The sequence below is a fragment of the Coregonus lavaretus genome, assembly GCF_964263955.1.
Source record: "Coregonus lavaretus genome assembly, contig: HAP1_SCAFFOLD_955, whole genome shotgun sequence".
NCBI classification, from domain to species: domain Eukaryota; kingdom Metazoa; phylum Chordata; class Actinopteri; order Salmoniformes; family Salmonidae; genus Coregonus; species Coregonus lavaretus.
The window spans coordinates 67,568-92,354 of record NW_028163086.1 but is presented as its reverse complement, the minus strand read 5'-3'; the positions used below and the strand labels follow the sequence as shown (position 1 = coordinate 92,354).

Below are 24,787 nucleotides of genomic sequence, written 5' to 3'. Positions count from 1 at the left end.
GGGTTAAACTTTCCCCTACATGATAAACAGATTTAAGAGAGAAATGCATGCCAATAACGGCCATCTGTTTTATTTACCTCCTCCTTCTCTCCCAATCTCTTTTCACTCTCCTTCTCTCCCACATTCCCCCCTTTCCCCATCTCCCAACTCTCTCTATTGGAGAAGAGAAAATTAAACGTTAAACTAAAAACGTACACCTTCTGGTCTTTAGAGAAAGTGAGCATAAATATTTGTCAAATCCTAAATATCGGCATTCATAACCAAAATCTCTTGACATTGTATGAGGGTTAATACAAGACAAAGATGAGTTTTTGTTTGAGAATGATAACATATGCTGAAGTCCAACTGTCAACTATCTTTAGTGTAAAGACACCTCTATCTACAAAGCAAAACAACCTTCTTTTGTCTTCAGTTGGATTTGATAGCTTCTTCTTTTTTTGTTCCCTGGAAATCTCATGGAACACGTGCCAACATTTTTAAGAGCTACGAAAAAACTGGGCTATTTTATTTTTTTCCACGTCTTCTTCCTCCACCTCGCAGGTGTTTCGTTTTAAGGCGTGCTGCACAATGCCAAGCTCTGCTCGCCTTGGCTCGTCTTGAATGCAGAGGGCCCACGGGGGAAAACTTGGGTTGGAGGAGAGAAATCGTATTGATTAGCAATGAACCACGCTTCCCTTTCTCTTTTCTTTCTCTCTCACTCTCTCTCTCTCACTCTCTCTCTCTCACTCTCTCTCTCTCACTCTCTCTCTCTCTCTGTGCTCCACTTTTAAAGTGTCGATGGGGGGAAGAGACCAAAAAAACCTTTGTATGCCAGGCCAAAAAAAATTGGGGAAGCGAAAACGAAACCTTAAACTAAAAACGTACACCTTCTGGTCTTTAGAGAAAGTGAGTGTGCTTGAAGTGGTACAGAACAAAGGTGTTGCTTTAAGTGAGACTTGGCTTTTGGAATGAATAAGTGTGACAGGGTGTGTGTGTGTTTGCTTCCTTACTTGTGTGCATGTGTATGTGCATATGTGTGTGGATGAGTGTGTGTGTGTGTGTGTGTGTGTGTGTGTGTGTGATTGAGTGCGTCCGTTCAACAGCAGTATACGTGGCAGTAGAATCTCTGTACCTTTGTCCGGGCCAGCTAGCTTTAGGCCAAAGCGTCTTCTAAAATTAACAACTCTGTTATTTCACCCCTTCATGCCTTTAGGCCAAACAGCGGCTTACCTATTAAACAATAATATGAGACACATTTCCATAATGATTTTTCTGCTTCAAAAATAGTCGCCTGTATGAGCAATTATTTAACATGTTATCTCGTTCTGAAACTTGACCTGTTTTGTGAGAAACTGTTTAGTATTCTGGATAGGTCAGCGCTTTAGAGACACAAGAACACACACACTTGTGTGCAAAAGAACACACACACACGGACACACACACTACTACAACTAAACCATACAATCACAGCCGAACGTTTGTTAATCTATGTCAAAACGGAACAGAACAGTGCAGAGTTTTATACTGCCACCATGTGGTTTCCCTAAGTAACTACAGGTGAGTCATTTTTAATAGGCCGAGACTGCGGATCCGTAGGTAACCGCCCTGTTCTGCCCTATGGATCCCGCTGGAAAGATTCGTATCATGTTCTGTGCATGTGTTTCTTTACCTCTACTTTATGCACACATTTTTGTTCACCCTCCCTTCACATTATTTATTTATTATTATTATTATTCAATTTCTCATTGTCAATTGTGAATGATAATTATTCTAGTTTTACCGGTGAAACGTCCATGCAGCATCTTCATGCCAACTATTTGATCTCAATCTGTTTCATGGGAATATGCATTTAGATCTTTTTTTGTTATGTACAGTGAGCTGATTTTAGAGCAGATGGCGTTAAACTGTAACATAGCCTACCTGTGTTTTGTTCAAATCAAAGCACATATTTTGCCTAGTGGCGCGCGCTGTTGAGTTGTGTCCGCATGAGATGAAAATGCGTACGTTGCCAAAATCATCCTAAAATCTCATAAGAAATTAGGTGGTGTTTTTTGTCTTACAGTGACAAACTATGCTATTATTCGGTTATGTTATGTACAATACTATCGTTATGTGATCTTGCAGACATTGATTCAGCTTTGATCTAACTTTATTAAACGAGCACCATTCGCCAGAGTAGCCTGTTCTCTACTATTGGTAGATAGAGACTGTGCAAATACAGTGAGGAAAAAAAGTATTTGATCCCCTGCTGATTTTGTACGTTTGCCCACTGACAAAGAAATTATTCGTATATAATTTTAATGGTAGGTTTATTTGAACAGTAAGAGACAGAATAACAACAACAAAATCCAGAAAAACACATGTCAAAAATGTTATAAATTGATTTGCATTTTAATGAGGGAAATAAGTATTTGACCCCCTCTCAATCAGAAAGATTTCTGGCTCCCAGGTGTCTTTTATACAGGTAACGAGCTGAGATTAGGAGCACACTCTTAAAGGGAGTGCTCCTAATCTCAGCTTGTTACCTATATAAAAGACACCTGTCCACAGAAGCAATCAATCAATCAGTTTCCAAACTCTCCACCATGGCCAAGACCAAAGAGCTCTCCAAGGATGTCAGGGACAAGATTGTAGACCTACACAAGGTTGGAATGGGCTTCAAGACCATCGCCAAGCAGCTTGGTGAGAAGGTGACAACAGTTGGTGCGATTATTCGCAAATGGAAGAAACACAAAAGAACTGTCAATCTCCCTCAGCCTGGGGCTCCATGCAAGATCTCACCTCGTGGAGTTGCAATAATCATGAGAACGGTGAGGAATCAGCACAGAACTACACGGGAGGATCTTGTCAATGATCTCAAGGCAGCTGGGACCATAGTCACCAAGAAAACAATTGGTAACACACTACGCTGTGAAGGACTGAAATCCTGCAGCGCCCGCAAGGTACCCCTGCCTAGCCAGTCTCCAGACCTTAATCCCATAGAAAATCTGTGGAGGGAGCTAAAGGTTTGAGTTGCCAAACGTCAGCCTCGAAACCTTAATGACTTGGAGAAGATCTGCAAAGAGGAGTGGAACAAAATCCCTCCTGAGATGTGTGCAAACCTGGTGGCCAACTACAAGAAACGTCTGACCTCTGTGATTGCCAACAAGGGTTTTGCCACCAAGTACTAAGTCATGTTTTGCAGAGGGGTCAAATACTTATTTCCCTCATTAAAATGCAAATCAATTTATAACATTTTTGACATGCGTTTTTCTGGATTTTTTTGTTGTTATTCTGTCTCTCACTGTTCAAATAAACCTACCATTAAAATTATAGACTGATCATGTCTTTGTCAGTGGGCAAACGTACAAAATCAGCAGGAGATCAAATACTTTTTTCCCTCACTGTAGATAATCCCAAACACGTGCAGAAGCTTCGGGACCTTTAGCGGTTGGTAATATTCAGAGAATACTGGTAGTCACTGAGAATGCGTCACTGAGGATATATCCCAAATGGCACCCTATTCCCTATGGGGCCTGGTCAAAAGTAGTGCACTACATAGGGAATAGGGAACCATTTGGGATGTAGCCTGAATAGGGCATGGGTTCTGGTTGAGTAGAGATCTCATCTAACCACAGTACAGAGGTTTGAAGTATGAGGGTTGATGCATTGAGAATGATAGGGACATAAACAAACACACACTCATTAACACACACATACACTCTAGACTATATATATTATAAGAGAGAGGAGAGTGAGGGGGAGAGAGAAAGAGGGAGAGAGAGGAGAGGAAAGAGAGAAAGAGGGAGAAAGAGCGAGAGAGGAAAGAGAGAAAGAGGGAGATAGAGGAAAGAGAGAAAGAGGGAGATAGAGGAAAGAGAGAAAGAGGGAGAGAGAGGGAGAGAGAAAGAGGGAGAGAGAGGGGGAGAGAAAGAGGGAGAGAGAGGAAAGAGAAAGAGGGAGAGAGATGAGGAGAGAGAGGAAAGAGAATAGAGGGAGAGAGAGGAAAGAGGGAAAGAGGGAGAGAGAGGAAATAGAGAAAGAGGGAGAGAGAGGAAAGAGAGAAAGAGGGAGAGAGAGGGGGAGAGAAAGAGGGAGAGAGATGAAAGAGAAAGAGGGAGAGAGGAAAGAGAAAGAGGGAGAGAGGAAAGAGAGAAAGAGGGAGATAGAGGAAAGAGAGAAAGAGGGAGAGAGAGGGGGAGAGATGGGAAAGAGAGAAAGAGGGAGAGAGGAAAGAGAGAAAGAGGGAGAGAGGGGGAGAGAAAGAAGGAGAGAGAGGGGGAGAGAGAGGGAGAGAGAGGAAAGAGAAAGAGGGAGAGAGAGGAAAGAGAGAAAGAGGGAGAGAGGAAAGAGAGAAAGAGGGAGAGAGAGGAAAGAGGGAAAGAGGGAGAGAGAGGAAAGAGAGAAAGAGGGAGAGAGAGGAAAGAGAGAAAGAGGGAGAGAGAGGAAAGAGAGAAAGAGGGAGAGAGATGAAAGAGAGAAAGAGGGAGAGAGATGAAAGAGAGAAAGAGGGAGAGAGAGGAAAGAGAAAGAGAGAGGAAAGAGAGAAAGAGGGAGAGAGAGGGGGACAGGAAGAGGGAGAGAGAGAGGAAAGAGAGAAAGAGGGAGAGAGAGGGGGAGAGAAAGAGGGAGAGAGAGGAAAGAAAGAAAGAGGGAGAGATAGGAAAGAGAGAAAAGGATGGACAGAAGGAGAAAAGTCAGGATCAGTCATACACCTGCTAGATGTAGGGGATGAGAGGATGAGAAGAGGGGGGAGATGTGTGAGATGGAGAGGGAGATGAAACGAAGAGTGGGGAAAGAGGTACCATCTGGGGGGTTTCAGAGGGACGAAGAAAAGGGAGATAGAACTGGAAAGAGAAGTGGTGAGTGCCAGAATATAGCAGAGGAGAAGAGAGGAGAGACGCAGGAGACGAGAGGAGAGGTAAGGAGAGGAGATTTATTTGATTTGATTAGGATGCACAATAGCTGATGCCATGACAACAGCTAGTCTTCCTGGGTTGTCCGACACATAACCAAAACAACATTACAGACAAAAGAGGAGGAGAGACACAGGAGGAAAGGAGAGACAGGAGAAGAGGAGAGACACAGGAGGAGAGGAGAGACACAGGAGGGGAGGAGACACAGGAGGAGAGGAAAGACAGAAGGATGGGAGAGACAGGAGAAGAGGAGAGAGGAGGAGAGGAGAGACAGGAGAAGAGGAGAGACACAGGAGGAGAGGAGAGACACAGGAGGAGAGGAGAGACACAGGAGGAGAGGAGAGACACAGGAGGAGAGACAGGAGAAGAGGAGAGACAGGAGGAGAGGAGAGACACAGGAGGAGAGGAGAGACAGGAGGAGAGGAGAGACACAGGAGGAGAGGAGAGACAGGAGGAGAGGAGAGACACAGGAGGAGAGGAGAGACACAGGAGGAGAAGAGAGACACAGCAGGAGAGGAGTGACACAGGAGGAGAGACAAGAGAAGAGGAGAGGAGAGACACCGGAGGAAAGGAGAGACAGGAGGAGAGGAGAGACACCGTAGGAGAGGAGAGACACAGGAGGAGAGGAGAGACAGGAGAAGAGGAGAGACACAGGAGGAGAGGAGAGACAGGAGGAGAGGAGAGACACAGGAGGAGAGGAGAGACAGGAGGAGAGACAGCAGTAGAGGAGAGACATAGGATGAGAGGAGAGATACAGGAGAGGAGACACAGGAGGAGAGGAGAGACACAGGAGGAGAGGAGAGACAGGAGGAGAGACAGCAGTAGAGGAGAGACATAGGATGAGAGGAGAGATACAGGAGAGGAGACACAGGAGGAGAGGAGAGACACAGGAGGAGAGGAGAGACAGGAGGAGAGACAGCAGTAGAGGAGAGACATAGGATGAGAGGATAGATACAGGAGAGGAGACACAGGAGGAGAGGAGAGATACAGGAGGAGAGACACAGGAGGAGGAGAGGATAGACAGGAGGATAGGAGAGACACAGGAGGAGAGGAGAGGCAGGAGGAGAGGAGAGGAGAGAGGGCTTGCAGGGCTAAGTCTGGCAGTGGTGTGGATGCAGTGGCACACTAGCATCAGGAGGGGACATGACTCTGCATGCAACTGGGGTCCAGCTGGGTCAACGCTTTGCACAGCCATGTTGTTTTGGCTTTGGTTTGGTTCCTCACTCTCTCACACTCTCTCTCTCCATACAAACACTCCCTCTGTCTCTCTAATACACACACACACACTGTCCCTCTCTCTTCCTCTCTCAACCACACACAAACACACATACACACACATAAATTGCGTGGCTCTGGCTATGCCAGGTCGCTTCCAATGGAAACGCCAAACTGGTTACTCTAACGCTGGGTGACAAGGGCACCTTGGGCTGCAGATGTTCCTCTCTATGACAGATGGTGTTGGCATTGCCAGGGGACAGTGGGCCCGCGCCCGCCCGCGCCAGCCTGCTCCATGCCACCTGCACCCCCTTATACTTCCTCTCTCTGTGGCACACACACATATGCAGACAAGAAAGCACACACACTAAAGATACACACATGAATGTATACACACAAAGACAGACAGACATCACATACCGTAATCACACACACACACACACACACACACACACACACACACACACACACACACACACACACAGTCTCTCTCCCTCTTATAGACAGACACACACACACACACACTTCTACTCCTTCTCTGTGTACTCTGCCATCCACCACACACACTCAGGCCCTCACAAACACACACACACCACACGGCCAAAGCAACAATGCCTTTGTGCTTTTGTAGACACACATCCATCTCCATCGCATTTGAGTGTGTATTTATCATGAATGGATCTCGTATTGCCGTTGGTACTAATAGCATTGTAGCTGGTAGTAGTAGGTATTGTAATAATCAGTTAGCCTATATGATATAGTCCCAGTAATAACAACATGTATTATACGGAAATTGCTTGGTGTGAAACACTGTTTTTTGGCAGTAACACAAGTAAAGGTTAAAACTGCTGCCGCTTTATCTGAATTTTGGAATGTTATAAGACTCTCTGTTACAAACCCCGAAACGTTGAATCATGTTGAACATTATCCATTACAATTTTGTACTTCCAAATAAAAAAAAAGGATTCCAACAGGATGTTTAATCGATGACAGAGCCTGTTTAATGATACCATTTATCTTCATAGAGATGGTGACAGGATTCTGGAGGCGATTCGTCTGGTCTGGCGGAGTCAGCGGTCCACCAGGATTATAACTCTCTCTTTCCCTTCCCCTCTCTCTCTCTTTCTGCCTCTCTCTCTCACTCTCTCTGCCTCTCTTTCTGCATCTCTCTCACTCTCTCTGCCTCTCTTTCTGCCTCTCTCTCTCACTCTCTCTGCCTCTCTCTTTCTCTCCTTCTCTCTCGCTCAAACAATGCCGGTGGCCAGATCACCAAACTACTCCACTCAACCACTCCATTCGATTTCAATCAATGACGCATTTTACAATGTCGTAAAAGTGTGTGTGTGTGTGTGTGTGTGTGCCATCGCATAAAAGCCCACTTCAAAAGAGCTCAAACTGTCTGGAATGTGTGAGAGTGTCTGGAGTCAGATTACTACACCTACCGTATCCACCATGTTTGGTGGAATGCCCTTAAAACCCCATCCTCACTACCATTCCCACTGTTGGCTTCTGGGCTTGGGACATGTCTGAACCATGGAAAGAGGAAGACATTGGAATGGATTGGCTGAGAAATGCAGGAAAATTGAGCTGCGGGTAGACAGACGTCCCAAAAGGCACCCTGTTCCCTACTTTTGACATGCACTTTAAAGGGAATAGGGTGCCATTTGGGACGCAGACAGAAACTCATCAAAGGTTTTCTCACAGACGTCATGATGGATTTTCTGGAGGTCTGGATGAGTGAAAGTGCCCCCATGCCAACTAACAAATAGACAAATCCAACTCTCACACACACGCACGCGCATACACACACACACACACACTGCTGTCAGCTAGAATCATGCTTGGTTAGATTAAACCAGGAAACCAAAAGGGTTTCATATGTTTCTATAATTTAGATCACCTTCGTCAGCCAGATCAATGTCTCCATCTTGGCCTTGTTTGGTCATTTCCACTCTGTCCTTCACTTCGTTCTGTGAGAGATTTGGAGGAATGAATCTGGATTGTGAAACCCATTCTTTTGATGCATCATGAGAAATATAGTAGGTGTTTGGAATAAATGTTGAAATGGAACTAGAATGGTTCTGTATGTTCCGATTGGAATGTTGTGGTTCTAGACGTTACTATGCTAAATTGAATACTTGCTAGTGTTACGGAAAAAACGGTGAATTTAACATTTGGATGAACTACCTCTTCATGATCCATGTTGGTATGTGTCACACATATTCTAATGGGTGAATACAGTCTCACTGTTTCTTATTTGAGCGATACAGACGGATGCAAGGGATCAGTAGAAGTGACTTTTTCTGTAGTCTCTTCTCCCCACCTGCTGCGTCTGACACACAATCCATTAACACGCGAGTTTGGCAAAGCGAGACTACTTTGTCTCTGCACTTATTTACAGCAGTTAACTCCACATTCTGAGCAGAAGGAGATAGCTCCTGGACTCCTTGAGTGTGTCACTCACTGACCCAGCTCGAGGCTTTTACAGTACCCCCGACTGACCCACACTCCCACGGATCCAAAACTACAGGAGTCTTTTATCCCTTCCCCGTTGCTCCCGTGCCCACCATCCCCCTCTGTCCTAAAACCATGTGTGACTTGTCACTACCCAGAGCCACTACCCAGCTCCCTCAGCAAAAAAAACAGAGGGAAAAAAGAGAGAACAGAATAATGATCTTATCCCGCCTCGTTAGAACCTGGCAATCCTCCCTCTTATTTCCTCTCTCCTTCCTGTCGTTGTTAGACAATAAGTTGAGTGGAGACTCTCTTAAGTGCTTCTGAAGTGGACCGTTTAGGAGCTTTTAGACGTCATGTTTTTTTTAAGTGGTGGCGGGTAGCGATGGTCGGTTGTATCTGGGAGTGGAGGGTGGAGAGAGCTGTGCCTGTTTTTCTGCCCATGAGGAGAAATGGTGAGTGGTGTGTGTGTATTTGCATGTGTGTCTGTATGTATCTAATGTGTGTGTGCGTGTGCATCAGGAACCCGATGGATGGATGATGGCATGGTGCGGGCGCCATGGCGACGTGCGGTGATGAAAGCCCACAGCAGGGTGAAGAGGAGGGGGAGGAGGAGCTGAGGGGGAGAAGCAGGCCAAGATGTGAGAGGAGGTGCAGCGGTCTCCATTCTCTTCGCCCTGCCAGGTCTTGATTATGTTAATTGGAATCATTAAGGGAACGACGAGAGATGTCACCTGCAGCTCACACAGCCCTGCACCTGCCACCATAATGACAGCATCATTATTATCACACACACACTGGGAAGGAAGGAGAGGGAGAGACAGGGGGACAATGGCAGCTCCCGAACAGCCGACTGACGTCATCCCAAATACTGATTCTATTCTATCCTACACCCCAGTTCCACTGGATATGAAGGAGTGGTCACCTGTCCAGGAACATGGTGGTAGTGTCCCAAATGGCGCACTATATTTGTGCACTACTTTTGACCAGGGCCCACCCTATGGGCCTTGGTCAAAAGTAGTGCACTACATGTGGAATAGGGTGCCATTTGGGATGAATCCATGGTTTGAGAATGTTATCTGACACAGTAAGACCCACTAGGCCCTGGCCCATGCTAGTATCTATGAATGAACCCTTCTCTTTCTATTGACTCACAATCAGAGGGAGTCTTCAATCTCAGCTTGATACTATTAGCAGTGAGAGGATTTCAATTGACAATGAACGATTATGAAGAATAATACTATCCATAGCGAATCTCTTTGCCCCACTAATTGTGAAATAAGTTTTATTGACTGGCAGACTGGCACCATTGCTGGCATCGCCAAGTCCACCTCATTATTGTCCCCACCCCCCGGCTACATCCATCTCTACCCCCCCCTCCCCCCCTCCCCACACAGCACCCGGCAAGCTGGCACAGCCCCCGGGCACTGTCTCCCTGCCCAGCTGCTCCTGTGGTTAGTGCCATAGAATGTAGCTACCACTGTATTGGTGTAAAGGCCAGCTATCCTACCAGCTATCGCTTATTGCCCAGGATCTTGCAACTCTCCTCTAGCCTGGCATTTCAGCATGTAAAGCCCAGGAAAGCCTCAGGCGTTTGGGGAATGTCCGGTCCTCTGCCATGCCACCCAGAGCCTTTCAATTAGCCCCACTGTCTGAGTTCTGAACGAGCAGAACCCACCACATAGCTCAGAGACGTGGGGATGAGTAGGTCTAGCTACCGATAAAACTGGTTGCTCCGAAGGCCTCTGAGGGCCAAGATAGTCAGGTCAAAGATCACAGGCCTGGTTTGCTTGGTGGTTCTGGTTAATTCATTTAGATGGGATAACTGAGCGGTGACGTAATTACCCACCAATATTCAGTAAGGTACACAGTGAGATTTACAATCAATGAACAAAAATATATAAAAATGCACATGCAACAATTTCAATGATTTTACTGAGTTACATCAGTCTATCAGTCAATTGAAATAAATTCATTAGGCCCTAATCTATGGATTTTACATGAATGGGCAGGGGCGCAGCCATGGGTGGGCCTGGGAGGGCATAGGCCCACCCACTTGGGGGCCAGGACCTGCCAGTTTTTCCCTACAAAAGGGCTTTATTACAGACAGAAATACTCCTCAGTTTCATCAGGTGTCCGGGTGGCTGGTATCAGACTATCCCGCAGGTGAAGAAGCCGGATGTGGAGGTCCTGGGCTGGCGTGGTTACACGTGGTCTGCGATTGTAAGGCCGGTTGGACGTACTACATTCTCTAAAACAACGTTGGAGGCGGCTTATGGTAGAGAAATTAACATTCAATTCTCTGGCAACAGCTCTGGTGGACTTACCTGCAGTCAGCATGCTAACTGCACGCTCCCTCAAAACTTGAGACATCTGTGGCATTGTGTTGTGTGACAAAACTGCACATTTCAGAGTGGCCTTTTATTGTCCCCAGCACGAGGTGCACCTGAGTAATGATCATGCTGTTTAATCAGCTTTTTGATATGCCACACTTGTCAGATGGATGGATTATATTGGCAAAGGAGAACTGCTCACTAACAGGGATGTAAACAAATTTGTGCACAACATTTTAGAGAAATAAGCTTTTTGTGCATATGCAACATTTCTGGGATATTTTATTTCAGCTCATGAAACATGAGACTAACACTTTACATGTTGCATTTATATTTCTGTTCAGTATAAATGACCACAAATGCAAACGGAATGGGTTTCTAATCGCTGACTCTAAAATGGGGACAATGAACCTATTCTAATCTATTCTAATTGCACGGAGCACTTGAACTGTGATCACTTCGCTTCGAATCTCCCTATTAAACTCTGGGACCCCTGAAGAAAGTGTGAACAATGTAAGGCTCATTGTTTGTCTTCTGGCGTTAACTAGGCCACTTAGCGACCCGCCATGACGATGATCGGATCCCCAAGGCGTTGAACTTGGCAGCGTCGTCGTGCCCACGCCAAAATACGAATAAGCCCCCCCACATCGTCGTCACTCTGCCCCTATTCCCTCCCTCCCTCGCCATGGGAACCAGGCCATCTTTAAAAACGCAGGAGTGCTCGACGAAGCTCCCACAATGCAAGAGGGCTGACATCTGTCTCGCTAAGTGGGCGCACTCTAGTGCTCCTTGTTTGTTCCAATCGCCCCCGACCCCCCTCCTCCATCCTGTACCCTTTCTCTCTCTCTCCCCCTCTACACTCTAGTGTTCCTCCTGTGTTTCCATCACACTCCCCCTTACCTCTCTTCTATCTCTCCCCCCCCCCCTCCCCCCACCCTATCTCTCCAGAGAAGAGAGGAAGGAAGACGAGTCACGTGGAATGTGAGGAGGAGAAGGGGAAGACATATGAAGCTTTTTTCTTATGAGATCTCAATCTCAAGATCACTCAGCACTTCCCAGTATATACTGTATGACCCCCACTATAGGCTGAGATGACTTCCCTTTCATCATTATGTAAATGACGCAAGCAAAACATTCAACATACTTGGATTCAGTCTGCTTGGAATATACAGCCAGTCAGTCTTGATCAATAGCACGTCAGATGGATGATTGAGATGTAGAACTCAGAGCTCAGACAACTCTGACAGGATATGTTAGTTTACCCTCGTCACCTCCCCACTCTACAGAGATGGGAAATAACAACAGCCCAGACCTTCACCTCCTTACTAACCAGACCCCCTAATTTGATTCTATATGTTAAGTCCAGAGCAAATATTATTCTCGTCAAACTCTTTTGTGGAAATATAGTCATCAACCCTTTGCAAATGCAAATGTAGGTCTAAATCCACGGGCCTCAATCAACGCAAGCATCCCCCGTAGCTTTATAAAACACTGAATCCAAATTGCTGTGAGTAAGTAAGTTAGCGGTGTTATTGACAGCTTGCCAAGGCTATACAATGTAAAGAAGAGCCTCCTTTATATTCCGCTGGGAATGTATGGATGTGTGGGATGAGTTCATTTTACCAGGCACACACACACACACACATGCACGCACAAACACACATGCACGCACACACACACACAAACACACATGCGTGCATATACAGTGGGGAAAAAAAGTATTTAGTCAGCCACCAATTGTGCAAGTTCTCCCACTTAAAAAGATGAGAGAGGCCTGTAATTTTCATCATAGGTATACGTCAACTATGACAGACAAATTGAGAAAAAAATATCCAGAAAATCACTTTGTAGGATTTTTAATGAATTTATTTGCAAATTATGGTGGAAAATAAGTATTTGGTCACCTACAAACAAGCAAGATTTCTGGCTCTCACAGACCTGTAACTTCTTCTTTAAGAGGCTCCTCTGTCCTCCACTCGTTACCTGTATTAATGGCACCTGTTTGAACTTGTTATCAGTATAAAAGACACCTGTCCACAACCTCAAACAGTCACACTCCAAACTCCACTATGGCCAAGACCAAAGAGCTGTCAAAGGACACCAGAAACAAAATTGTAGACCTGCACCAGGCTGGGAAGACTGAATCTGCAATAGGTAAGCAGCTTGGTTTGAAGAAATCAACTGTGGGAGCAATTATTAGGAAATGGAAGACATACAATACCACTGATAATCTCCCTCGATCTGGGGCTCCACGCAAGATCTCACCCCGTGGGGTCAAAATGATCACAAGAACGGTGAGCAAAAATCCCAGAGCCACACGGGGGGACCTAGTGATTGACCTGCAGAGAGCTGGGACCAAAGTAACAAAGCCTACCATCAGTAACACACTACGCCGCCAGGGACTCAAATCCTGCAATGCCAGACGTGTCCCCCTGCTTAAGCCAGTACATGTCCAGGCCCGTCTGAAGTTTGCTAGAGTGCATTTGGATGATCCAGAAGAGTATTTGGGAGAATGTCATATGGTCAGATGAAACCAAAATGGAACCTTTTGGTAAAAACTCAACTCGTCGTGTTTGGAGGACAAAGAATGCTGAGTTGCATCCAAAGAACACCATACCTACTGTGAAGCATGGGGGTGGAAACATCATGCTTTGGGGCTGTTTTTCTGCAAAGGGACCAGGACGACTGATCCGTGTAAAGGAAAGAATGAATGGGGCCATGTATCGTGAGATTTTGAGTGAAAACCTCCTTCCATCAGCAAGGGCATTGAAGATGAAACGTGGCTGGGTCTTTCAGCATGACAATGATCCCAAACACACCGCCCGGGCAACGAAGGAGTGGCTTCGTAAGAAGCATTTCAAGGTCCTGGAGTGGCCTAGCCAGTCTCCAGATCTCAACCCCATAGAAAATCTTTGGAGGGAGTTGAAAGTCTGTGTTGTCCAGCGACAGCCCCAAAACATCACTGCTCTAGAGGAGATCTGCATGGAGGAATGGGCCAAAATACCAGCAACAGTGTGTGAAAACCTTGTGAAGACTTACAGAAAACGTTTGACCTGTGTCATTGCCAACAAAGGGTATATAACAAAGTATTGAGAAACTTTTGTCATTGACCAAATACTTATTTTCCACCATAATTTGCAAATAAATTCATTAAAAATCCTACAATGTGATTTTCTGGATTTTTTTTTCTCATTTTGTCTGTCATAGTTGACGTGTACCTACGATGAAAATTACAGGCCTCTCTCATCTTTTTAAGTGGGAGAACTTGCACAATTGGTGGCTGACTAAATACTTTTTTTCCCCACTGTACATGCATGCACACACACACACACACACACATGCACTCACACATGCACAGGTTCCAGGAAATAAATGAATAATACTTGTTTTAGGCCGCTAACTGAAAACACTCAAGTGCATCTACAGGTTTAAAAGCTACAGTCTGAGATCTGGGACACTGTTCAATGGTCATTTCAACTAATGATACACCCATTGATTCTTGAGGAATGTAACTTATAAATGCCTCATAAGCTCAGTATAACCTTAAATTATCTTTGGTATAACAGATTTGAATTTTAGAGTGGTTACATTATCCCTCAGCTTAATACCAAACCAAGTTGTGGGGCGGGGCCACCGTTTTTGCTGAAACACAAACTCCAGATTGTGGCTTTAAGGATGAGAAGATGATTTCCCACCACAGTGAAAGAGCCAGGGGAGAAAGAGACAAGATGCCTTATACATACTGCAGTGTCTCATGCTGAAACAATTACCTCTGTTTGTTCCTCTAAAGTACCCATGTTCAATGCTGTACACACACCAGCTCTGCCTCCCAAATGGCACCCTATCCCCTATATAGTGCACTACTTATGACCACAGTGCACTAAATAGGAAATAGGGCGGCATTTTGGCAGTTCAGTGCTTTCAGATGTAACTGGAGTGTGGTGAAACTGCACTAAAACGTTTTAATAAAACATGGAGGCTGATACTACTGGAATACTAAATGTTTTCCCCATGTTTGTCTATGTAGATTATCTTGCGTGAATCAAAGCGCATCAAGGGTAAAAACCAAGTGATAGGCCAAAAATAGATAGACATTTTTATTTCACAAAAACAAAATGCAGTTCAGTTCAGATGAATCTAAACAAGTTATTCAACATTATTACACTGTCCGGTGTGGACGACTCATTCTGCCATAAGGTTGAACAGAAATGTGCATGACAAAAAATGTTAGTCACTTGTCAACAATCATTGGTGACATTTGCCTCCAAATCGTTTTTTCTCTGAATTAGAAATTCAGACTCACACATACAATACACATAATCAATGTCCATATCTGACATCACAATATAAATTATATTTACTGTCTAAAAACAATGACTCAAGTCGTCTGCTGAATGACTCAAATGTAAAATGTAAGTCATCAAAATAGGCTAGAGCAGGTGCTGTGAGATGGGAAACGAGCATTTAGGGCGATACTTTCGCACTGCAAAAAAATACTGTAAACCTCATTATAATTTCGCAGTGTAGGTTTTGTAATTGGCACAGTGCTTTTGCACTAGGAAAATGTCGCCCTTAAACTACAGTCTCTTCAGTTCCAAGTGCATGGAGGCCCCAGCCTCAATATTCCCCTCCTCTCGGCCAGTCTCACACTTGCATTCCTCCACCACCATCACGCGCTTCTCCCGCTCCTCCATCCCACAGCGCAGAGGCACGGTCACTGTGTGGGCCTTGGATGGCGCGCAGCGGGAACAGGGCGCACGGCGGTGTCCCCCTGCACCGGTCAGCCTGGCGGACTCCCAACCAGACGGGACGAACAGCGAACTGCATTGACCGAAGCACAGTTTGTTGTGGACCGTCACCGTGTCGCAGCCCTCGGACGTTATCCGCTGTACATGGAAGATATAATTTTTTTTTAAATTGGACTAGCATTAAACATTTCGTATTTTGATGGTTCAAGCATTAGGCCCTACTTATAAAACATTTCTCCCTTTTAACTTTCTAATTTAGGCTAATCATTTGATTAAACATTAAGCCTACTGTACTCTACTGGCCTACACCATCTTTGTCATTGTTAACCACAATTGAAAGGTTTGACTCACCTGAGTAAAAGGCACGGCGGCGCAGCTCTGTTTGTTGGCAGAGTCCTTCAGACTGAGGGGCAACGACATGGACATGGTCTTACTGTGGTCGTTCTTATCCATGGCCCTCTGCCACATCTCAAATCCCTGCCTCTTCTTCATACCCACCCCACCATTGCCCTGACCGTCGGGGTGCAGGTGTGACAGTGGATGCAGAGGCACCGTAGCTGCTTTGGCAGGGAGCGCAGGAGGGCCAGGACGTCCCATGGACAAGAAGGCCGGGAAAGGCATCCTCGGACCGGGTGCGCCTCGGGGGAAAATCCCGCCTCGTCTAAAAAGACCCGACTGACCCAGGTTATTGGGGTTAAATTTGACTACTTTGACCGTTCCCCGGATAGGCTTCTGTTCATCGACTGGACCGTTACCGGATGATTCAAAGTCCCGGCTCGCGCCCATCTTCGGAACACTCTTGATGGAGTTGTGAGGGAATGGAAGTGCCAAAGCCACGGCAGCAAATGTGGACAAAAACACAAAGTTGATGAAGAAAGTCATTTTTTCCTCAACAAAAATAGAAAATCACATATACAAATGTGAAGAAAATCTTAGATATTTCGTTCCAGATTTCAGAAAAACCTAATTATTCGCCAGCAAATAAATCAATAATCAATTGGTTGTCTATATTTGAGTGGTTCAAGGTTCCAAATGGAGACCTTGCTGTCAGTCTGGGCTATGAGACACTGGAGTTGGTGGCAGCCTTTTATAAGGACCGACCAACCAACCCAGCCTTCACCTCTTGGAAGGTGTCATAATTCCCATGCTAATGGTCGGTATATCACACCTAGTATTTAGGATTTTATTAGGATCCCAATTAGCAGTTGCTGAAGCAGCAGCTACTCTTCCTGGGATCAACACAAAACATAAAACATGACATAATACAATAAAAACATATTTCTTTAAACATCAAGAACCGCCCAAGGACTGAACTACACCTGCTGGGTCGTATAAGATCCATTGACATTTACAACTTCAAAGGGTTTCAGTTTATTACAGGTGGGTGTTTGAAAGGTGGTTCCAACATTTGAAGTAGTCCTATTGAGTTTTGCTAGACTCTGAGGATGTGAGTTTGAGAGGTACCCCGTATCAACTAAGAATAATACCTAGCCAAACAAGGGGCTTTCATTACATGTGGTGGTAAAGTCATAATGGGTTTATGTTCCGAGGATAAAAAGCCCAGCTCCCTTGTTATGGCCCGTCATAATACCATTAGAGTCCTGTGTTCACTCACCCATGACCTGATCAGTCATTGGCTGTCTGGAGTTCTAGAACCCTGCTAGGAGTTCCCATGGACAGGCTCGGTGTTAATTGACACATTCACTTTCCCATCCTCACCCCCATTCTACCACTTTCCCATCCTCACCCCCTTTCTACCACTTTCCCATCCTCACCCCCATTCTACCACTTTCCCATCCTCACCCCCATTCTACCACTTTCCCATCCTCACCCCCTTTCTACCACTTTCCCATCCTCACCCCCATTCTACCACTTTCCCATCCTCACCCCCATTCTACCACTTTCCCATCCTCACCCCCATTCTACCACTTTCCCATCCTCACCCCCATTCTACCACTTTCCCATCCTCACCCCCATTCTACCACTTTCCCATCCTCACCCCCATTCTACCACTTTCCCATCCTCACCCCCATTCTACCACTTTCCCATCCTCACCCCCATTCTACCACTTTCCCATCCTCACCCCCATTCTACCACTTTCCCATCCCCACCCCCATTCTACCACTTTCCCATCCTCACCCCCATTCTACCACTTTCCCATCCTCACCCCCATTCTACCACTTTCCCATCCTCACCCCCATTCTACCACTTTCCCATCCTCACCCCCATTCTACCACTTTCCCATCCTCACCCCCATTCTACCACTTTCCCATCCTCACCCCCATTCTACCACTTTCCCATCCTCACCCCCATTCTACCACTTTCCCATCCTCACCCCCATTCTAGAACTTTCCCATCCTCACCCCCATTCTACCACTTTCCCATCCTCACCCCCATTCTACCACTTTCCCATCCTCACCCCCATTCTAGAACTTTCCCATCCTCACCCCCATTCTACCACTTTCCCATCCTCACCCCCTTTCTACCACTTTCCCATCCTCACCCCCATTCTATCACTTTCCCATCCTCACCCCCATTCTACCACTTTCCCATCCCCACCCCCATTCTACCACTTTCCCATCCTCACCCCCATTCTACCACTTTCCCATCCTCACCCCCATTCTACCACTTTCCCATCCCCACCCCCATTCTACCACTTTCCCATCCTCACCCCCATTCTACCACTTTCCCATCCTCACCCCCATTCTACCACTTTCCCATCCTCACCCCCATTCTACCACTTTCCCATCCTCACCCCCTTTCTACCACTTTCCCATCCTCACCCCCATTCTACCACTTTCCCATCCTCACCCCCATTCTACCACTTTCCCATAGGCAGGTTCTATCTGTTAGACAACTGACCAAGTGAAGTTTAGAATTACTGTGCTTGTACAGTACTGTTACAGATTACAAAAATGTATGCACGCACTGCTGTTAGTCCCTTTGGATGAAAGCGTCTGCTAAATGGCATATATTATTATTATTATTATAACTCAATGTTACTTAATGTTCCCAGACCGGTGACTGACCAGGATACTGTAATACTGCCTGACACTTCAGACATATTCCACAGGAGGGAGTAGTTGTCAAAGCGTTTTTCCTGTTCACTAGACTGCTATTCATCATAAATTCACATACAGATCTACCATAAACCCTAAGCAGACCCTAAGCACCACAATAACCACAGTCTACTGACAAGGCGGCTTCATTTGCAAGTCCCATTTATTATGCTGTTGTCTCTGGTCTGGTTGGACTACCCTGCCTGGGTCAGGCTCTGTTCTCTGTGTTGCTGCTGGTCTAATAAAAGGTGTTACCTAGTCTGACGAACAACACTACTGACACCATCATGGACGCCAACTGTAACACACACACAACAAAAACCACACACATTAGGCCATGGGAAACACATTGAGGCGTCATGAACACACACCACATGCCACGGGAGGGAAACTACAGTATATCTCGAACTTTGACTCTTTCTGACGAAATGGTTTAGTCGGCTTTGCTGACAGTTCATTCATGTTGTAATGGTGTTGTTTGCGTCGCGCGAGCGCACACACACAACTACGTTTTAACACAAAAGTCTAACTTTGGGCTAAGTTAACGTTTCAGTTCATTTGTGTGGAGGTGGTGTTAGTGGTTGTAGAGTCTCTCTCTCTCAGAAGGACAGTGTCATGAATGGAGTCATTTCAATAGTGGATGCCAAGGCAGATAAGACTAAGTCTGCATCCCAAATGGCACTATATTCCCTACTGTACATGGTGCACTACCTTTGATCAGAGTCCTATGGGCCCTTACTTACAAGATGGTGACCACAATGGAAACCATCTTTGGCTGTTATTGGTCAATGTCTCTACCCTCTAGTCATGCTGTTCCCATATACGTTTGGGCAACTCTCACCATATATGTTTAGCCAACTCTCACTATATAAGTTTGGGCAATTCTCACCATATAAGTTTGGGCAACTCTAACCATACAAGTTTGGGCAACTCTCACCACATATGTTTGGGCAAATCTCAAAGGACACTTACCTCCATGACACAGATGCCAGAAGCGGTGGAGCCAAAGATGACGCTCTGGTCCTGGATCACATTGATCAGTTTGGTAATGCAGCTCTGGTGATCGACAGATAGATAAAGAGGCCGTTACCATCTGTTTCTTCACAAGACATGGCCACTACCCAAGTTAGGATTTGGCCCTTAGAAATGGACAAAGCAGTAATGGCTTTTCTCACTACTACATCCACCATAGTTGCTGGAACCGTGCTGAAAAGGACAAACACATTAAGAAAATATCTAAACCAGCACAGTTTGACATGGGTCAACACGATAGTGTGAAAAGGGTCAGAGTCGTTCCAGCTATGGTGGATGCGTAACCAGGCCAGCTCGGTACAGCTTGGTTTGGCTCGGCTTATTCATGTGGAAAAGTGTACCCTACCTTTGGGTGTATCAGGCCCTGGGTGGTGTCGAGGCCGTCGCAGGCGGTGCTCGTCAGGTCAACACAGCACGTCTTGGGGTACAGCAGGCCAGTGTTAGCACTGAACACAGAGTTCTTGAAGTCAGCCGTGGAGTTGTCAAAGCCACAGCACTTGTACTGCACACAGTAGAGAAAGGCAGAGTGTTGAGACAGTGAAACAGGTGGGCTTCTATTGGTTCCCATTGACAATTTCGATGGGCTTACATGTTTCTTCCGGAGCTTTTGCACATGTACAGTAAAGAACGGCAGATCTAGTCTGAAAACCAGACCTGTTTTGTGCAAACATTCCACTCCTTGTAGTCCATGTCATATGCCAAAGTTTGGCTTGACAAGGAGAGGCAAGGAGTGGAATGATAGACCCAGCATATGGTAGATCCTACTGGTATTAAATCAGCAGTAAAAACAATAACCCGTTCTCCCCACCCGTTTCGGTAAAAAGCTGAGGGATGGGGCTGGAGAAATGTTACCACTCTCAAGTTCATAGACAGAGCTATGGATGCAAGGACTGACCATCCATGATATAAAAATGATAGTTTTAACCATGTTTTGAGGCTATACAGTGTTTGTTTCCATTTACTTTGTTAACAAACACTGGAATGAAATAAGCTTACAGTATATTTTGGGTTCTGATGGGGTACGACAGTTGAACTAAGCTCATGAGGCATTTATAAATTATATACTTCAAGAATCAATGGGTACATATCATTAAAGTCCAAAAATGAATGTAGCAACTGCTGATTGCCCCTTTAAGGTCAGAGTTCACATAGCCACTCACATGGACCATGATGGTGTTCCAGGCTGTTGATATGGGGTCTGCAGCCGTCGGTCCCATATAGGACATCCGTAAAGAGTCCTTACTGGCTCCACGAATCGTAACCTCCACCTGAAACACAGGAAGTAACCCAATCATTTACCCCAGTGCTTGACTGTTAATTAAACCAAGACAACTTTACAGCATCTTTGTAGCAGTTCAGACAGTAAGGCTGTGAGTATACTATCTGTGCTTTGTAGAGTTTCTTTGTTGCAGTTTAGACAGTGAGCGTGAGTAGGTCATCTGTGCTAAATACAGTCTCTTTTGTACTTTACAGTATCTTTGTTGCAGTTTAGATGGTGAGAGTGACTAGATCATCTGTGCTAAATACAGTATCTTTGTTGCAGTTTAGACAGTGAGGATAGGGTCCATGTGGATCGTCTGTGCTTTGTACAGTATCTTCTTTACAGTTTAAACAGTGAGGGTGAGTGGATAATCTGTGTTTTGTACAGTAGGGTTGTTACAGTTGAGACAGTGAGGGCATGAGAGTGGATCGTCTGTGCTTACCAGATCTTTGTACACCAAGATGAAAATAACTCCGGTAACCTCAGCCGCAAACATCATGGACACAATGATGAAATACTGTCAGAACAAGGAGAGGGTTAGAATCAACCATATCATAGTTCCAAAGGTGAGCAGGACAAGAACTGTATACTCTCTATACCGGTGCATCCCCACTTCCTGCTCTCCTGTGACCAGTGACCCATGACCCTCTAGTGTACAAATTAAAGTGACGCTACACATGTTTTGTATAATTTCAGCCAGTAGTTTTGAAAGTTGTGCTCACGAGCCAAAACGGGTCCGGGAAAATCATGCACAATTGTGTACATCATCCATTTCGTATGATATGCTACGTCCTAAAAAAAATATTTTAAAAAATCATGCAATTCTTACACTATGTTAGCAAATCCAATTCGTACGATACGTTACGAATTTGTAAGTGCTTAAGATCCCGTTCAATCTCTTTAAGTGGACTAGACAAAGACTATGGAGCAACCTTCATCAAATCTCTCCATGGGGACCCCCAGCCGTTTCATGTATTTGAACCATTTCAGAACTTGCCTAGAACACCTGATTCAAGTAATAATCAAGCCCTTGACTACTTAAATCCAGGGCCCGTTCAGGACACAACATTTTGGAATGTTCAGATAGAAATATGTTACGTAGAACAAACATGCCTCTCCGACATGTAGAACAAGGAATCATGTTGGCTCTATTTATGGCATTACTATCTGCAACGTTTGACAACTGAACGTAGCTCAGGGCTACAATAAAATTGTGAAACATCTGGGGGTCCCCGAGGAGAGGTTTGAGAAACAAGCCTATAGACTACACTACACAACAACCACATAAGTAGGCCAAAATGGCTCCTTCTAACAGACTCGCAACCAATACCAAGCCTTTATGTAGACTACACTCCACAAAGAGCGACCCAACTCTCTTCTAGACTGAGCCCCAAATGGCACCCCATTCCCTATATAGTATCACCCCCCCCCCCTCCCCCAAGTTATACTGTTACTGAGGTTTATATCTTTAGAAACGACAGGGGGAATTTGAATGTCATGCTTGTTTTATGATTTAAAAGTGGAACATGAATTGCCTCATTCAAGTCACAAGTGTGTCCCGAAGTTAAAGGGTTTATTGATCCGTTTCGACAGCAACAGAGGGCCCTCAGAGCGAGTTGGTAGGTGCGAGGGGGTGGTCTGGGATTCACGGTCTCTTACCAGCATGATGAGGCAGCGGTTCTCGCTCCAGGCCCCGTAGCAGCCAATGAACCCCAGCAGAGACAGGATGGCCCCCAGGCACATACACACATAGCTGATGGTCACCAGCTGTGCTGAAAAAGAGCCCATCACCTGGACAAAGGTGGCCGCACCATACCTGATCCACACACCCAGGCCAAACAGCACAAGGCCACTCACCTGGATGGGGGAAGAGATGGACCATAGACATTGGATGTACTCATTGGGTGAATTAACATGAGATTGATCATATTGATGCATTTATCATCATTATCGTGTTTTCCCCATCATTTATTGTAGATGCGAGCTAAGAGTTGTTCATACTAGATTCTGAAATGATTGCAGGGCCTCAACTAAACTGTATTGAATTTAAAACGGTGGACTATCCTGAGCATACCATCTGTAACACGTAGGCCAGTTTCCTGGAACAGATTAAGCATAGTCTTGAACTAAAAAGCTGTTTCAATGGAGATTCTCTGATGTCTGATGATTCTATCAAACTTTCACTCCAACCTACACGTAGTAGCGAATGTAATCGTTCTGCAGTGCGGATCTGATTGAGGTCCAGCCTAATAGTCTCTTATGGTATAATCTACAGATATATAAAAAATATATATATTACAAAAGCATACAAAAATGCGGTACACTTACAAATATGATGCCACTGAGTAGCATCATCAGGTACCTCAACAGGCCATACAGGTGATGTAGTCGGGACATGGCTGACTGCGCTGTAATGTCATGAACCGAATGGTTCAATCTATGGAAACCATACATACAGTTCAACATTTTTCTCATAGACTTACGATCTGGTCGTTTTCAATACTTTCAATAACTAGCTACTACAGGCATGGATATTTCATATTCATTTGTACAAATTTGCATTTTTTGCTAGTTATCTAGACGTTAGCTAGATACTGTATCACCCTTGCTTTAATAATGACCAGAAGAAGAATAAATTGGCCAAAGGCAAAGCTAAAACTTACGAAATTCCTTATTTGCTGTTCAATAATTGACAAATCCGTCAACAGCACTTGCATTCTCAATTACCTTTTTGTAGGCCAGCTGACACGCTAACTTGATATAGGTATGTTCTTTTGACAGGGGCACGAGCACGAACCTTCATGTCAATGCGCACCCGTTTCCAAGGGCAACGCAGGTCTGGGTCATGAGGTCATAATCAGAGGTGTCACGATTAACATTTCGTAACAATGGATGTAGCTGAGGATACAATGTAGATAACAATAACTTTACTTATATTGTGCTTTTCAATACCAACCTGGTTTCAGAGCATTTCGTATTATTCTGTATGTAAATCTGAGGCACTCTATATAGTATGATATGTTACGTTTTGTATGGTATGTATTGAGGATGTCCAAACCCATTGTATGCTATGTTACGAATTACAAATCGTATTATATGTTAAAAATTTGAAAACTGTACAATATGTTAAGAATTCGCCAAACGTATGATATGTTACGAATTGTAGCTAGGTGGCTAACGTTAGCTAGTCTAGGGATTAGGGTTAAATTTAGGAGTTAAGTTAAAGGGTTAAGGTTAGAAAAATGGGTTAATGTTAGTGTTAGCTAAAAGGGTTAGGGGAAGGGGTTGCAAAGTAGCAAGTAGTTGAAAAGTTGCTAATTAGCTAAAGTTGTCCGTGATGAGGTTCAAGTCCGCAACCTTTGGGTTGCTAGACGTTCGCCTTATACGGCCACCCAGCCAATCACTCTGCTTTCATTTAATTAACCATCTGTCTTATGTAACCATACCAAAAGTAACATATCATACTAATTTGCATTTCCCGGATGTACATTTACTATGTTATGTCTAGTCTATGAGTCCAGGCTGTCAATACAGGTAAAAGGGCTTCATATCATAAAATAAAAGTACTAACAAAGAAACAAAGATAGGAGGAAGGATAATGAAAAATAAATTGCTAATTAAAATAATTCATTAAAAATCATACATTAAAAGCATCTTTATAAAAGTATTGTCTTCAGCAGGGTTTTAAAAAGAGTAGCCTAGTAGATACCAACTTTAGGTAAATATGATTTAGAAACTATTGCAAATAAGAACATTTTAATAATTTCCTGGTAAAGAATAGAACAATAAATAAAACAAGTCAAATGTTATG

At 44.8% G+C, this 24,787-nt stretch overlaps 1 protein-coding gene across 3 annotated transcripts; it reads right to left on the bottom strand.

Moving 5' to 3' along the window:
* Window positions 1–14,958: 14,958 nt before the first annotated feature.
* LOC311118496 (tetraspanin-16-like) lies at window positions 14,959–24,691 on the bottom strand. Of its 3 annotated transcripts, none has more exons than XM_084193287.1 (9): window positions 23,704–24,691; window positions 23,305–23,413; window positions 22,636–22,833; window positions 21,419–21,493; window positions 20,876–20,983; window positions 20,062–20,217; window positions 19,656–19,739; window positions 15,976–16,422; window positions 14,959–15,762 (listed from the first exon to the last, which is right to left on the bottom strand). In XM_084193287.1, exons 2-9 carry the CDS (start codon window positions 23,371–23,373, stop codon window positions 15,454–15,456), a joined length of 1,446 nt encoding a protein of 481 aa, XP_084049413.1. In that variant the 5' UTR covers window positions 23,374–23,413; window positions 23,704–24,691; the 3' UTR covers window positions 14,959–15,453. The 3 variants fall into 3 exon arrangements, with proteins under 3 accessions (XP_084049413.1, XP_084049414.1, XP_084049415.1); XM_084193288.1 differs by having other exon boundaries at window positions 23,774–24,691; XM_084193289.1 differs by lacking the exons at window positions 14,959–15,762; window positions 15,976–16,422 and adding an exon at window positions 18,679–18,981 and having other exon boundaries at window positions 23,305–24,691.
* Window positions 24,692–24,787: the final 96 nt, after the last annotated feature.

Coding starts and splice junctions, on each gene's coding strand:
- LOC311118496 (XM_084193287.1), bottom strand. CDS start 23,373: ATGTCCCGACTACATCACCTGTATGGCCTGTTGAGGTACCTGATGATG. Junction 21,494..22,635: donor ACCGCTGCCTCATCATGCTG/GTAAGAGACCGT, acceptor TTGTTCTGACAG/TATTTCATCATTGTGTCCAT. Junction 15,763..15,975: donor CCGCCGTGCCTTTTACTCAG/GTGAGTCAAACC, acceptor TTCCATGTACAG/CGGATAACGTCCGAGGGCTG.